Genomic DNA, 12,487 nt, shown 5'->3' on the forward strand with positions numbered 1-12,487 from the left:
CCCCCCCCCAACCCCCATTCCACATCAAGATTTTACTATTGACCGGAGGAATCACTGCTTCTACCAATAGCTCTTAAAATATGTAATGAAACTTCTATATCTTTAGTATTAAGTGAATAATGCACTCTTCTTTCTTCCCCTTACATCTTCTTCTCCTATTTCTTCTTGAGAACGGAATGAAGAGTGTACTGCTTCTCTGTGGTTCTTTTGCAGTAGTTCATTATTGCCACAACAAACTGCTCAAACCGTGAAGCCCTCACAATTTACGCTAGTTCTGAAATTCAGCTTTAACTTATTCTTTGCTTTGGATATCACTCATTACACTATGCTCAATTTTATTCATGTAAATTAAAAAGTTCACATCTTTCAGAGATAATAGGTACCATGGAACCTCCAGCAGCTGTAGAATAAGCTGTACTTCCAGTTGGTGTAGCTACTATGACTCCATCAGCTTGCACCTGCAAAATAACACAAACTGGCGTCAGTTATCTCCATATTCTTTAGTTCCCTAATCAAGTGGATGCTTTTTGAAATAAAAAAGTTGTCTTGGAAGATCTATAAAGCCTGAAATATGAAAAGTGGGACTCTTTTGTTCTTCTGAAAGGGCAATGGGGTGGCTGGGAGTGCTTTACGAAAATGCACCTTTGTAATGAGGCGGTCATGTTCATAACACTCAATTTTGGAGAGATATGGATTAGAACCACGATCAACTACAACTTCATTTAGGACATCAAACACCTTTCCAGGCATTGCTTTCCCATTTCTGAATATTTCACATTGAAGACGCATTCGCGGAGTTATATAGACACGAACCAGAGTTCCATCCCCACGAATGACTTGTCTTAGATCCTTCTTATAATCCTCAAACTGTATAGATTAATAAGAAAAATTAAGAGGAGAGACTTTCCAAGTGAATTAAGAGCTAAATCGTAACATAGTCAGTCAGGAAGCATACTGTGTGGGAAGTGAGAAATCCAAGGGATCCTAGATTAAATGACACAACAGGTGGGATAGCACCTCGAAATAATCTTGTAGCATGGAGTATAACTCCATCTCCTCCTAGGCAGGCAACAAAATCAACCCTTTCACGAAGATCACTGCATTAGGTACATCAGACAAGGTTAGCATCTTTTCATGAAGTAAAAGAAGTGAAACGAGACCCAAAAAAAAAAAAAAAACTATCTGCAATACATTTATGAGTCATCCCACCTAGTATCTTGACTATAAAAGGTCTGAACAAACTCGAAGCCTGGAATTCGAGCAAATATATAATGCACCTCCGGTTCAACAAGAACATTCATTTTCTCTTGGTAATACAGGAAAGAAGCAACCTTCAAAGAAGAATGAAATAGAAAAACAAATGAGTTACAACTATGAGATAGTAAACTACTTGTCTGAGATGCTTTATCTAAAATAAATGTAAAATCAGGTATTAAAGAACGATAAGGACATGGTTTCTACTGTATAAGCATGCTGAAAAAGAAAATAGTTGATCTGCTAGAAGTGCATATCTTCTGAAATATGGAACCTTCAAATATAAGTTCCAAACATGAATCATAGAGCTATGCACAACAAGTTGAAATTATATGTTCTCAAAATGAAACAATAAGCTAACCAAGATTCGATTGGGCTAAATTAAGAAGTGACTTGCATGACACATTCAAATTCACGATGTAGGAGGGATGAAATTAGTGGACAAGAAGATCCAAAATGACTAGAGAAAATTAATGGTCATATTTTCCTTTCTCAATTTGGTTGGCGGATTCAAAATTGGACAGTAATAAGATGAACTCATATTATAGATGATTGACAGTCACTAAAATGTACATTCACAAATTAACGGCAGGTTCTGTAACGTGTTTGTATATGCTGATGGGCTAGTATGACAAAGGAACATATGTTGAGCATATTCTTTTTACTCTAATTGCTGATAAAGAATAAACAGGAGCAAGTAGACCTATTTGATCTCTCAGCCTGGATTTTTCAAGCTATATACATAGAGTTCAGAAAGTAGATAAGATGATTTTGTAGCACAGAAATTTCAAATGAGCCAAAATAGATGTCTTACTCTCAAGGGAACTTTGAGGGTCTTCCTTTCAATTGTAGTAAACACAAATGTGAGCCTTGCAAGAGTAAATTAGCAGCTCTATTTAACATACTGATAACTGTATGCATCCTCAGGGAAAATAAACAGGGAGAGCATACCCAGCATTAACAGAGTAGTCAAACAGAGTCCAAGTCAATTAATAATAACTGGTAAGCACCTCTTTGGCTTCTTCCAAAAGTTCTTGTCCCAGCTTCTTTAGAAGGAGAACGGTCTTTGGCCTGGATTTCCATTTAAGCATTTGTGGCTGGGTGCTAGGATCAGTGAAGGCCAAGGAAGATTCTGCCTTCTTTCTGGACTGCACTCTTACTACACCAGTTGAGGACGTGCACATATTTCCTTCGATTAGCTCCATGTTAGCATCAACTGAAGGTTTGGGGGCCTGAATGTTCTCCCTAGCTTCAGGAATTTGTCTAAGAAGTTCCCCAGCAGAAGTTTTGTTGTTTGATCTTGTCGGTAGTGTCCTTTCATGATCAGTCACATAAACACCTTCATAAGTAAGAGTTTCATTTTCTTCTGAGTTAGGTAGAGAGCCTACCGCCTGCGTTCCACTACTACCACACAATGGATTCCCACTGGAGGCGACATTCTTATTCGCATTAGGCACAATGTGTGGTGTGTATAGAGTCATGTATTGTCTCCATTTAGAGACCATAACTGATGTCCTCCAAACTCCTTCCCTGCTGTGGAGATAAATGGGTTTGCTGTATACATCAGAGACCATTGCTGCGAACTTCTCAACCTGCTGCACTGAAGGTGTTGTGCCAACTTCAACAGGAAGTTTAAGAACTTCAATATCTCCAGAGAAAATGGCTTCATCCAGAACTTTTTCATAGAAGTTGTCCTTTATGGTCTCAGCTCTGAGATCTATAATAGTTTTGAACCCTCTCTCCAACAGCCATCTAAGACCTTCTTCAGTTACCTGGCCACCTCTCCAAAAAGCAACCTCAGAACTTGCAGACTCTGTCACTTCTTCCGATGAAAAATGAACAGGATCCCAGTTAGCAAACAATGCATGGCAGGGATGATCATCTCCACGGGAAAATCCAGAATCATAACATACATTCTTCAGCCTTTGCAGCTTTCTCCATACAGCAATGCTCCTAGGATCATCAGGTGTTAAAAAGTTTTCAAGAGCAACATGCAAGCTCTCACAATACCTCTTCATTTCACCTCTGAAAAAAGCTAGTGGAGGAAGCTCATCATCCATTTCATGCTCATCAAAATCACTACATATGTTGATTATCAAGGATCTCCTTGACAGGACATCCTCCCTCCCTTTGTTGAGAAGACATACCATGCATCCTAGAACAGAAGCTATTTTGTCCTCCAGTAAATGTTTATCTTCTGAGGGCACATCATATGAGATACAACATTCACCAGTCACTGGATTGCATAGTGTGTCCATTAATGTGTTATGAAGTTGTTCGGCAGCTCGAAGGATTCTACAATATGCTTCTATCTCAGCAATGTCCCCAGGTAGAGGGCCAATCCAGGGTAACTTTGATATACCACGGGGCTGAGGAGTACAAATTTCAGGAAAACAGTTAGCTAACTCATGAAGTTCAAACCAACAACTATTCAAGTAGACAGAAATTATTTAGAACTTTATGATACCCCTAGTATACAGGGTAGTCCCTTCTTTTATCAATTGGGTTATTTATATCGCAAAATAAAAATAAAAATAAAAACTGAGCAGAAACCATCCGGGATCACAACTTATCAAAAAAAAGATAAAAAATAAACCATCCCCGATCAGTAAATAAACAATGATAAAAAGAAAGCAAAACATAAAAATGCTGAACTAATTAGAAACAAAAATGAGAGGTAACAACAACAATAACATAGTTGAAAGATGTGTGTGCAAACGTTGATTTTGCTTAAGAAATAAAATAATCAACTAAGTTGCTGCAAACAAGAAACACTTGGCTTTTATATCAGTCTATACAAGACACACCAAAATAATGAAACAGGCAATATGCCACATTATTGTGGGGGGAAAGAAAATAGCTAGAGACCCAAGCCCATCATTTTTGTGTTTCATCCACTATATGCAATCCACGGAAAAAAGAGCATTGGTTGGTAATTAGATTCAATAAAGATAGGAAGGAACACATACTTATACACACATTCCTACTTCTGCTTAGAGTTCATCTCTCTCTTCTTTTACTTCCTATTCGAGGACACATTAAGGTTCAACCTTGGTATATCTTACATGAAGTGAACTGAAAGATAATTTCAAGTCTCTCATTTGAAGACTTATCAGCCTGTAAAATGACTAGTAGATTTCAAGCAAGAAATGCAGGATGAAAGGTAAGCTTCCAATACCAACCCTTTCTGTCACCGTCAATGCAGCCAGCTAACAACAACATATCCAATATAGTCACAAGTGGGGTCTGGGGAGGAAGGGTAGAGTGTATGCAAACCTTACCCTTCTACCTTGTCAGGTAGAGAGGTTCCAATAGACCCTCGGCTCAAAGAAAGTAAGACATAACATTTATTCATAAGCAGCAACAATAGCACGATAGTAAGAAAATAGAGGGCATACAAGACAAAAGTAGTACTAGAAAACTAAGAGTGAGAAATACGGAAATAGTAAAACAATACTAATAGTTCTAGCCGGAGAGACCAGATGCAAAACTATTTAATACTAGCCTTCCACCCGAATACCCAACCCTCCACACCCTCCTATAAAAAATCATTTTATGAAGAGTCATATCCTCACAACCAGCTAATTAACAAAATAACAGGGCAAAATATCCAAAGCTGTAAATGACAGAAATCAAACTTGAATTACAGGGGAATAAGTGGGAGTTGACTACATTTCTGTTTTCACAACTAATTCTCTTCACAACTTTATAGATATTGATCAATTAAAGCAAAAACACGAACACCAACCTGAGAATCCAAGCCAATGTTAACAGAGAACGCATTGGAGAGATCAGCACTGACAACAAGCTTCCTTGTTTGCCTTTCAACAGAATTGAGGTTCCTCCGCAACACAGACCCATATGAATATGAAGAACCAATTCCAAACCTTGAAATCTTTCCACATCTTAGCTGACGAAGATGAATTACCGCTGTCCGACCTATACCAAACCGGTATGGACAATACGCTGCCATTCAGGGGGGAAAACTAACTACTAAACTCCAATTCTTCACCAGAAAAATCACTATAACAAATCAATAACTTTGGGATCTCGATATCTGGGTTAGTATAATCCAAATTTGAATTTCAAGATTCATCGTATCGATTACTTGAAGTCGAAATTCTTATAGTGTTGCTTATCTCAACAACAAAGGATCATTTCAACAATACCCAGATTTTGAGTTCGTGTCTAATTTTCAAGAATTTCAAGCTTCAATTTTGAAGTGTTGATAATGGAGTTTGAAGCTGTATATATGGGGGCGGGAAAAGAGGAAAAATGTTAAATGTTATTGAAATGAAAATAACTAACTTGATTTGTGTGGCGGAGTGTTAACTATTTTTTGGAGTGTCTTAGTTATAAAGTATTTTATCCTAGATTTTTTTGGCGCGAAACTAAATTTAATTGGATTGGATTTATAAGACGATGAAAATTGTATTGATTTAATTTTTCCATTTTTTATTTTTGATTTTAAAGAGGAAAAATAAGTTGAAATTATATTAGGACATGCTTTCCAGTTTTAAAATACAAAAATTTAGGATTTTAATTTTTAAATAATAAAAAATTGTTTTGAAAAATAAAAGTATCATCAAACAGGTCATATAATGTATTACCTTTCTGAAAAACGCAAATATAGAAGTTATTATCATATCTCTTATAGTCATATGAGCAAGGGTGGAGGGGATGGAAATTCTAGCTTTTTCGCTACAAATACTTTAAATATGTGGTAGTTATGTCCTCACTACATAAGACCAAGCAAGAACGTACTAGAAACCAATATCGGTTGTGGTGTGTAGTGGTAAAACTACTCCATCCTTAATTAAAAATTTCAAATTCGAATATTAGATACAGAGAAAATTATATGTCAACTACAAATAGACGCTATAGTACACCATCCAGATTTAGTCGGAACTCCATAGATTCCTAACGTCATCTGAGAAATCAAGCGAAAAAAAATGAACTAAAAAAGAAGTGAACACACAGTAGGATCCAAGTGGTATAAGCAAAACGTTGAATGAACGATATCATACTCAGTGTCATCACACAAGTAGAATATGAAAAGAGGTAGTATATACGGAGACCTTAACCCCTAACTTGAGAGGTAGAAAGGTGGGCGACCCTCACCTCAAAATTAAATATTAAATGAAAGCTCCCTTTTTAGAATAATATAGTAAAACAAATCAGATAAGAGAAGTGAACACACAGTAGGATCCAAGTGTTCTAACTTCGTACAACTGTAGAGAACTCAATTTTTTCCTTTTCATGACATCTCTTTCTCAAAAAAGAAGAAAAAAAAACTACTCAATTCTCTGGTTACAGAAACCGTATGCCAAACATATATAGGATTACAATAAATATCTTTCTATACAGCGGCTGGCGTATGCTCCTACAGCAGTCCCTGTTTATGAAGTTTGGAAGTCTTTTCTGAAGAAGACGAAGAAGAAGGAATTTAGACGCTAGCATTTCAACTGCAGATTATATGTTCTACATGCCTATAGCATTTTAGGATGAAACTCTTTCAGCAGTATGTCAAGAAGAAAAGGAAATAATGTCTAGCGCCTTGTGGTGCAGCAACTTCAACTGGGAAAAGTTCCCTTTCTGTGAATCCTCACTGAAATAAGAAAAAATGATTTCATAGTAAAATATGCAGCAACCAAATTCAATCTGACAATGTCAAGACTTGTCTGGGGTTGGATGCGTTGGTGGGTGAACTTACTTTAAAGTTAAATATAACACAATGGCTTAAATTCTTCAATCAGCGTCACCCAGTCCATCACTACCATCACCTCTCTTGGATATAGGGGTCAGAATCGACTTAGTATTTTTCCTTTGAGAAGCAATTTCAGCATTTTTACGCAAGACTGCTCCAGGAGATGGATAAGGGCGCTGCTGAAAGAGAGGACCCTGAAATTTGAAGAACCGGAAAGATATCATTTTAAGTTAAAAGGCATACAAGGAATAAAAGCATATTTATAAAGCAGGAAATTGGATACAAGGAAGCGACTGATGTCTGCAACAGAAGGATGAAATCTTATAAAGAGAGCCATGAGTGTTTTCCATACCATGGCAATAAAGATAAACCAAATCAAGATTAGTGCAAATGGCAATATCAATGAGTTAACTTTACTTTTGAACAGAATTTTCCACGTGATTCTGTTTTTAGCCAATGGCACTCAAAGATATAAATACTTCGACAATGAAACGTTCCTAATTGACAACTGATAGCATGCTCTCCACACATCAAATGTGTATCCTTATCCAATACTTCTTGTAGACACACATGGACGAAGTTCTCAAGAAACTGCAAACAGAGAAATTCTGTTACGAGTATCTTTTTTCTGCATTCCTTGTAATTTGATCGATTTAGTGTTGATGGAACACCTAAAAGAAATTACAAAGAAATATGATCCCTCATCAAAAGTTTTGAATTCCTAATATTATATACTCCCCCTGTTCCTATTTATGTCGTCCTTAAAATGTTCCTTAATATTTTTCATTTCACAAAACTTATGCATCAATTACACTATTCTTCCTATTTTGCCTCGAGAGTTATTAGCCTTGAAAGTATGTATTTGACCATAGGAAAACTAAGTAATTAATTCGATAAAGTATCCCAGTACACACGGTATCATAGTGGAATTCTTCTGTTTGCAGGCTACAATCTTGTAGGTCTTTCTTTTTCCCTTTACTTTCTCTGTGGAAGTCAGGTTACATTCATTTTGGAGCCTCTAGAAGTTTATGTATTAAAAGGGTGTATCACCATCTCTTGTGATGAAATAAAAATGTTTTCTTAAAAATGAACACAATATTAGAAGTTAAGACAAGTTAAGCCTTACTAATTAACTTGAAAAGCAGTCAACATACCGTTGCAGTGGTATCTGCTGCCCGTGGTTGCACTCCTTTGAGACCTACAACCCTAGAGAGTCAGCAATAAAAGAAACTCTCAGTTAATAACTTCAGAACTTCTAAAATCTGCAAAATGCACAACCATGCAAGTGGACACAAGCAGCAGAGGGCAACAGCCTTCGAATACGCACCAACCACCCCTAGGAGCATCCGAATAAGAGCTTGGATCCATAGGATCCAATTCATCATCCTCATCATTTGTGCGTTTCCGTTTGTCTTTTTTGTTGCTTTTACTCATTGGTGGTTTGAAACTAGACCTGCAGTCCAAATGATCAGATAATTGACTTTTGAAAATTGAAAAGATTCTCCTTTCATTTTGCCTCCTTGATCTATATGCATGAACTTAGTTAAACAGAATTCTCAATTAGTTTCATTAGTGCAGTGAACAGTTTCCCCTTAGCTAGTCTCAGTGGTAGTTAATTACTAATACTTTTTTTAATTTTTTCTCCTTATTTTTTCAATCCTCCCTCTGAGCTCCACCTTTTTGCTCCATTGGTGACATCATCTATGTTATTCATCATTTACCTGACAAACTGCTTACCCATAGTGGTAATAAAACAAGTATGAAAATTCAGCATGATAAACAAGAGCAGCTAGTTTTCAAGGAAAATTACTTCCACTGTCATCTATATCGACTGTATTTCACCAATATAAGTTCCAAAATAGTAATAAGGCAGAATGTAAAGATAAAAACATTTATTAATTTATTGTTTAGAAGGACAAAGAATTTAGTTCATTCACCAACTGGCATGATGATGCATCACTACTAAAGTGCAAAACTAACATACATGGATTCCATATGACAAAAATAAAGCATCGCTATCATAGTCCATAGACAAAAAAGACTAATGCAACATCAAGGACTGTATTCATAGTGGGATGCACACATATCAGGAAGACTGTCAGAAACTAATGAGACACCAACTATGCAGAATCAGGATGTGATGCGTAACTTTAATATCCTCTGGCTTAGTTCCTATCAGTTCCTCTCAAACAAACAAGTTGGGAAGAAAGAGGGATAAGGAGAGGCTTAATAATAGCAAACAGAACCAAGAATTGCATGGGTTCTCTTTAAACAACATCATAGTGTACCAGCAAAGCTGAATAAAATTATAGAGATATGATCTGTGAATAGAAGGCATACCTCTGCCTCTGAAACTTTTTTTCAGAGTCTTCTGTGACACCTGCATCCCCAGAAGTTTGTTGTTGTCTCTCCACATTTGCTGACACATACTGGCTTTGAGGAAGTTTGAGAACTCTGCATTCAGAACGATATCAATGTTCAGACGAATGATGCATCCTAGATAATTATGATCATTGAATTGAGCAAACTACTACTTCAAATGCTTAGCAATTAGCCAAGGAATGCTTTAATTTATTTAGTTAAGATCTACAAGCCCTCTCAAATGTGGTCTAATTCTAGGAAATCTTGGAAAGTAGTGATTTTCTTACTTAATTTCTAGTGTTTGTTAAGTAAGCAGAAAAAATTTATTTCAGAAGCATTTATATAAAATCTAGGAAAATACTATGGAGGTGGAGGTAGGGAGTAGGAGTGTGGGGGTGGTGGAGGTGAGAGGCTATGGGGGTTGGAGACCGATTTGGTTAGTCAGGGGATGGGGAGGAATTCAGTGTTGTGAAAGGCGATCGCCTCGTCGCCAATGGCAAGAGGCAAGGCGAGGCGACCCTTCATCGCCTTTTAGCTTTGTGGCGAGGCGATCTTCAAAAGGCGACGCTATGACGACAAAAGGCTAGAGGCAAGGGGCGAGAAAGGCTAGAAAGGTGTCGCCTTTTGTATTTTCTTAAAAAAAAAGGCGACCAATCTAGGGTTTTAAAAGTTAAAAGGTAATTTTAGGATTTTTTACTAGACTCCTCCGGCAACTAGCCAGGCTTTTCCGGTGACTCCAAAGTCTAACCAATACATATTTCTTCTTTTTTTGAGAAAGTTAACATAATACATATTTCTTCTTTTCTTCTTCAGACTTGAGTCACTTCTACCTTTGTTTTGACTTTTGTTCTTTTCTTTCTCATTCAAGTTCTAGACTTTTAGTATGTACTATCTATTTTTACTTTTTGAATTGAAAAAATTGTTAATATGTTATTGTTTGATTATTTACATATGCAATTAAATATTTTAATTTTTTGGTATTAAAGGGTGCCGCACTTCAAAAAGGCGAGCGCCTCGCCGTTCGCCTCGCCTCGTGGCAGACCCTTGTCGCCTTTTATCGCCTTTCGACGTCCAAAACACTAGGGAGGATTGAATTGCCACATATGGAACTTGTTGTGTTATCAAGGAATAATTTCATTTTAATAAAAGGGAAAAAATCATGTATACAAGTAGTTTACCAAAAAAGAGAGCCAAAAAAAAATGGTTCTCCAATATGTCCACCCATTCATGTACAAATGGGAATCTCATGGGTACACTAAAAATTAAATAGGAAAAAGGCTAATCAGCAAATATACAAAATCATGTTCAACTCCTTCAAAATTTCTTCTATTTCTTTCTCGCCACACTACTCACATAAGAGCTAATGGAGCAACGTCCCCTGTTTTGGGCCTTCCCTTCCATCTTCTAGCCCAACTAAACAAAGTTCATGTTAACTCCCCAGCATAATCCGCAGGAATTCAAACCATCTCAGATCACCCACTCTAACCTTGAAGCAATCTGACAATGTAGTAGAAGGTGATCCACATCCTCTTCTGGTTTTTTGCACAAAAAGCACCAACAAAGGTGAACCTTCTTTTCCTCGGATTCTCAGTTGTCAAAAACTCAAAATTGCTCTTCTAGTTGCCAGCCATATGAAGAAACATTCTTTTCTTAGTGCCCTTCAAATTCAAACTGCATCATGCTGCCATCTCATCTCCTGCGAGAATCTAGGCATAATTACACTTTACTGAGAAACAACCACCATTGCCTAGCTCCTGCCTCCCACCTACAAGAATCCTGAATTTCTAAGGGTAGAGTTTGTTTGTAGGCATCTCAAGCAAGTTTTGCAATTCTTCCATCTCCGAATCATGAAATTTCTACCAACTCAAGATCCTCAGCCTTTCAAGATATTTCTCCACAGCTTGCACCCAAAAGGAGCAGTACTGTCTGTAACTTTCCACCCCCACCCCTTCCATAAATCCATGTGTCCGCTATCACCTATCTCATAGGGCATGTTACTTTGCTCCTCTGCTTTCCCTGCCCTACTTCCACTGTCATTTTCCACACTTTTAAAGAATTTGTTTTCCTAGGGACAATAATTTCCAAAACATTGACCAACAAAGCTGCTGGTATTTTTTCCCTCAGATAGGGGGTTGAAGCAGGGTGATCCTCTTTCTCCTTTCCGCTGTCATTCCACTCCTTTCCTGGATACTCAAATTTTTACATCAAACCGAGAACACTAAACTCAAAGAACCCTTCTAAGTCAACTGCATGTGGTAAATGTTGGACTGCACATATAGACAGTGCAGTGAATTGACAAGTAAATAAGGGGAAAAAACAAGAAAACCCTAAAAGTTGCACTATAAGTTTAAGTTCCATTGGAAATCTTACTCGAGCAAAAGTACTCATATGCAGTAGCATTACACGGAAACAAAGGCGAGACAAATAAACACAAAAATGTCAAAAGGAAAAATATATGCAAAGACAACATACCGAGTGCAATGTTTGCAGTAACCCCATGACTGTACAAGCCCCACACCCCATCCCCCACATTCAATGCATCTCTGGAATGTGGAAGCTTGGTCAACCCAAGTTACATTAGTTGCATTGTTGGTGACTGTTCCATCATGGTGCTGAATGGCAACATGCTGTGGTTTAGAAGGATGTTCCCATTGTGATACATTAGTCTGTGAGTTATAGTAATATTTTTGACCTGCAAACAGTTTAAATAATAGAAAACACAGGCTCAATATGACATAAAATGTGAAGAGCTCAAGCAACTAAATTTGCTACCGACAACAATCAAAACTGTGACCAGCTAAGTCTAATACCTTAGATAAGATCCTCTTAGTTCATTTTCTAGCAGCAAAGGAACGCAATGAATTACTAGTTACACTCCTCACCAGTTCAAAAGGAGAATGAAAAAGAGACATGTCAAACCTATGATGCACAGGGATGAAGGATCCCAGTCGCAGTAAATGCATGCCTAGTTGGCAACTAAAAAATGGAGAAGCCACACTATGATAAAGAAGGAATGTAACAGGACCTATGGATTTAGGCGTTCGGAAAATCAGCATGGGCTCATTCCAAGCATTCCTGCACCTTCTGCTATTTTTTATTTATAAAACACAGCTTTTACCTTAATATATCAGGATATAATTACAGCAAAGAGGGGGGGGGGGGGGG

The 12,487-nt window shown here is 37.3% G+C and overlaps 2 protein-coding genes across 3 annotated transcripts in view; both read right to left on the reverse strand.

Moving 5' to 3' along the window:
• Positions 1 to 5,566, reverse strand: part of LOC107003502 (NAD kinase 2, chloroplastic-like) — a 9,786-nt gene extending 4,220 nt beyond the window's left edge. Inside the window, exons 1-6 of the mRNA XM_015201846.2 lie at positions 5,003 to 5,566; positions 2,265 to 3,623; positions 1,210 to 1,331; positions 956 to 1,097; positions 643 to 867; positions 384 to 458 (exon numbers count right to left, since the gene is read on the reverse strand). Of these exons, the coding sequence (XP_015057332.1) occupies positions 384 to 458; positions 643 to 867; positions 956 to 1,097; positions 1,210 to 1,331; positions 2,265 to 3,623; positions 5,003 to 5,227 (2,148 nt within the window). The 5' untranslated portion in view covers positions 5,228 to 5,566. The remainder of the gene's footprint in view (positions 1 to 383; positions 459 to 642; positions 868 to 955; positions 1,098 to 1,209; positions 1,332 to 2,264; positions 3,624 to 5,002) is intronic.
• An 816-nt stretch (positions 5,567 to 6,382) lies between these two features.
• The window catches only part of LOC107002929, a 14,530-nt gene continuing 8,425 nt past the window's right edge, over positions 6,383 to 12,487 (reverse strand). For both annotated transcript variants that reach the window (XM_015201137.1, XM_027913115.1), the window contains exons 10-15: positions 11,795 to 12,014; positions 9,302 to 9,415; positions 8,289 to 8,414; positions 8,116 to 8,167; positions 6,968 to 7,155; positions 6,383 to 6,862 (exon numbers count right to left, since the gene is read on the reverse strand). In XM_015201137.1, the coding sequence (XP_015056623.1) occupies positions 7,003 to 7,155; positions 8,116 to 8,167; positions 8,289 to 8,414; positions 9,302 to 9,415; positions 11,795 to 12,014 (665 nt within the window). In that variant the 3' untranslated portion in view covers positions 6,383 to 6,862; positions 6,968 to 7,002. The remainder of the gene's footprint in view (positions 6,863 to 6,967; positions 7,156 to 8,115; positions 8,168 to 8,288; positions 8,415 to 9,301; positions 9,416 to 11,794; positions 12,015 to 12,487) is intronic.

Source organism: Solanum pennellii, chromosome 11, assembly GCF_001406875.1.
Source record: "Solanum pennellii chromosome 11, SPENNV200".
Taxonomy (NCBI): Eukaryota; Viridiplantae; Streptophyta; class Magnoliopsida; order Solanales; family Solanaceae; genus Solanum; species Solanum pennellii.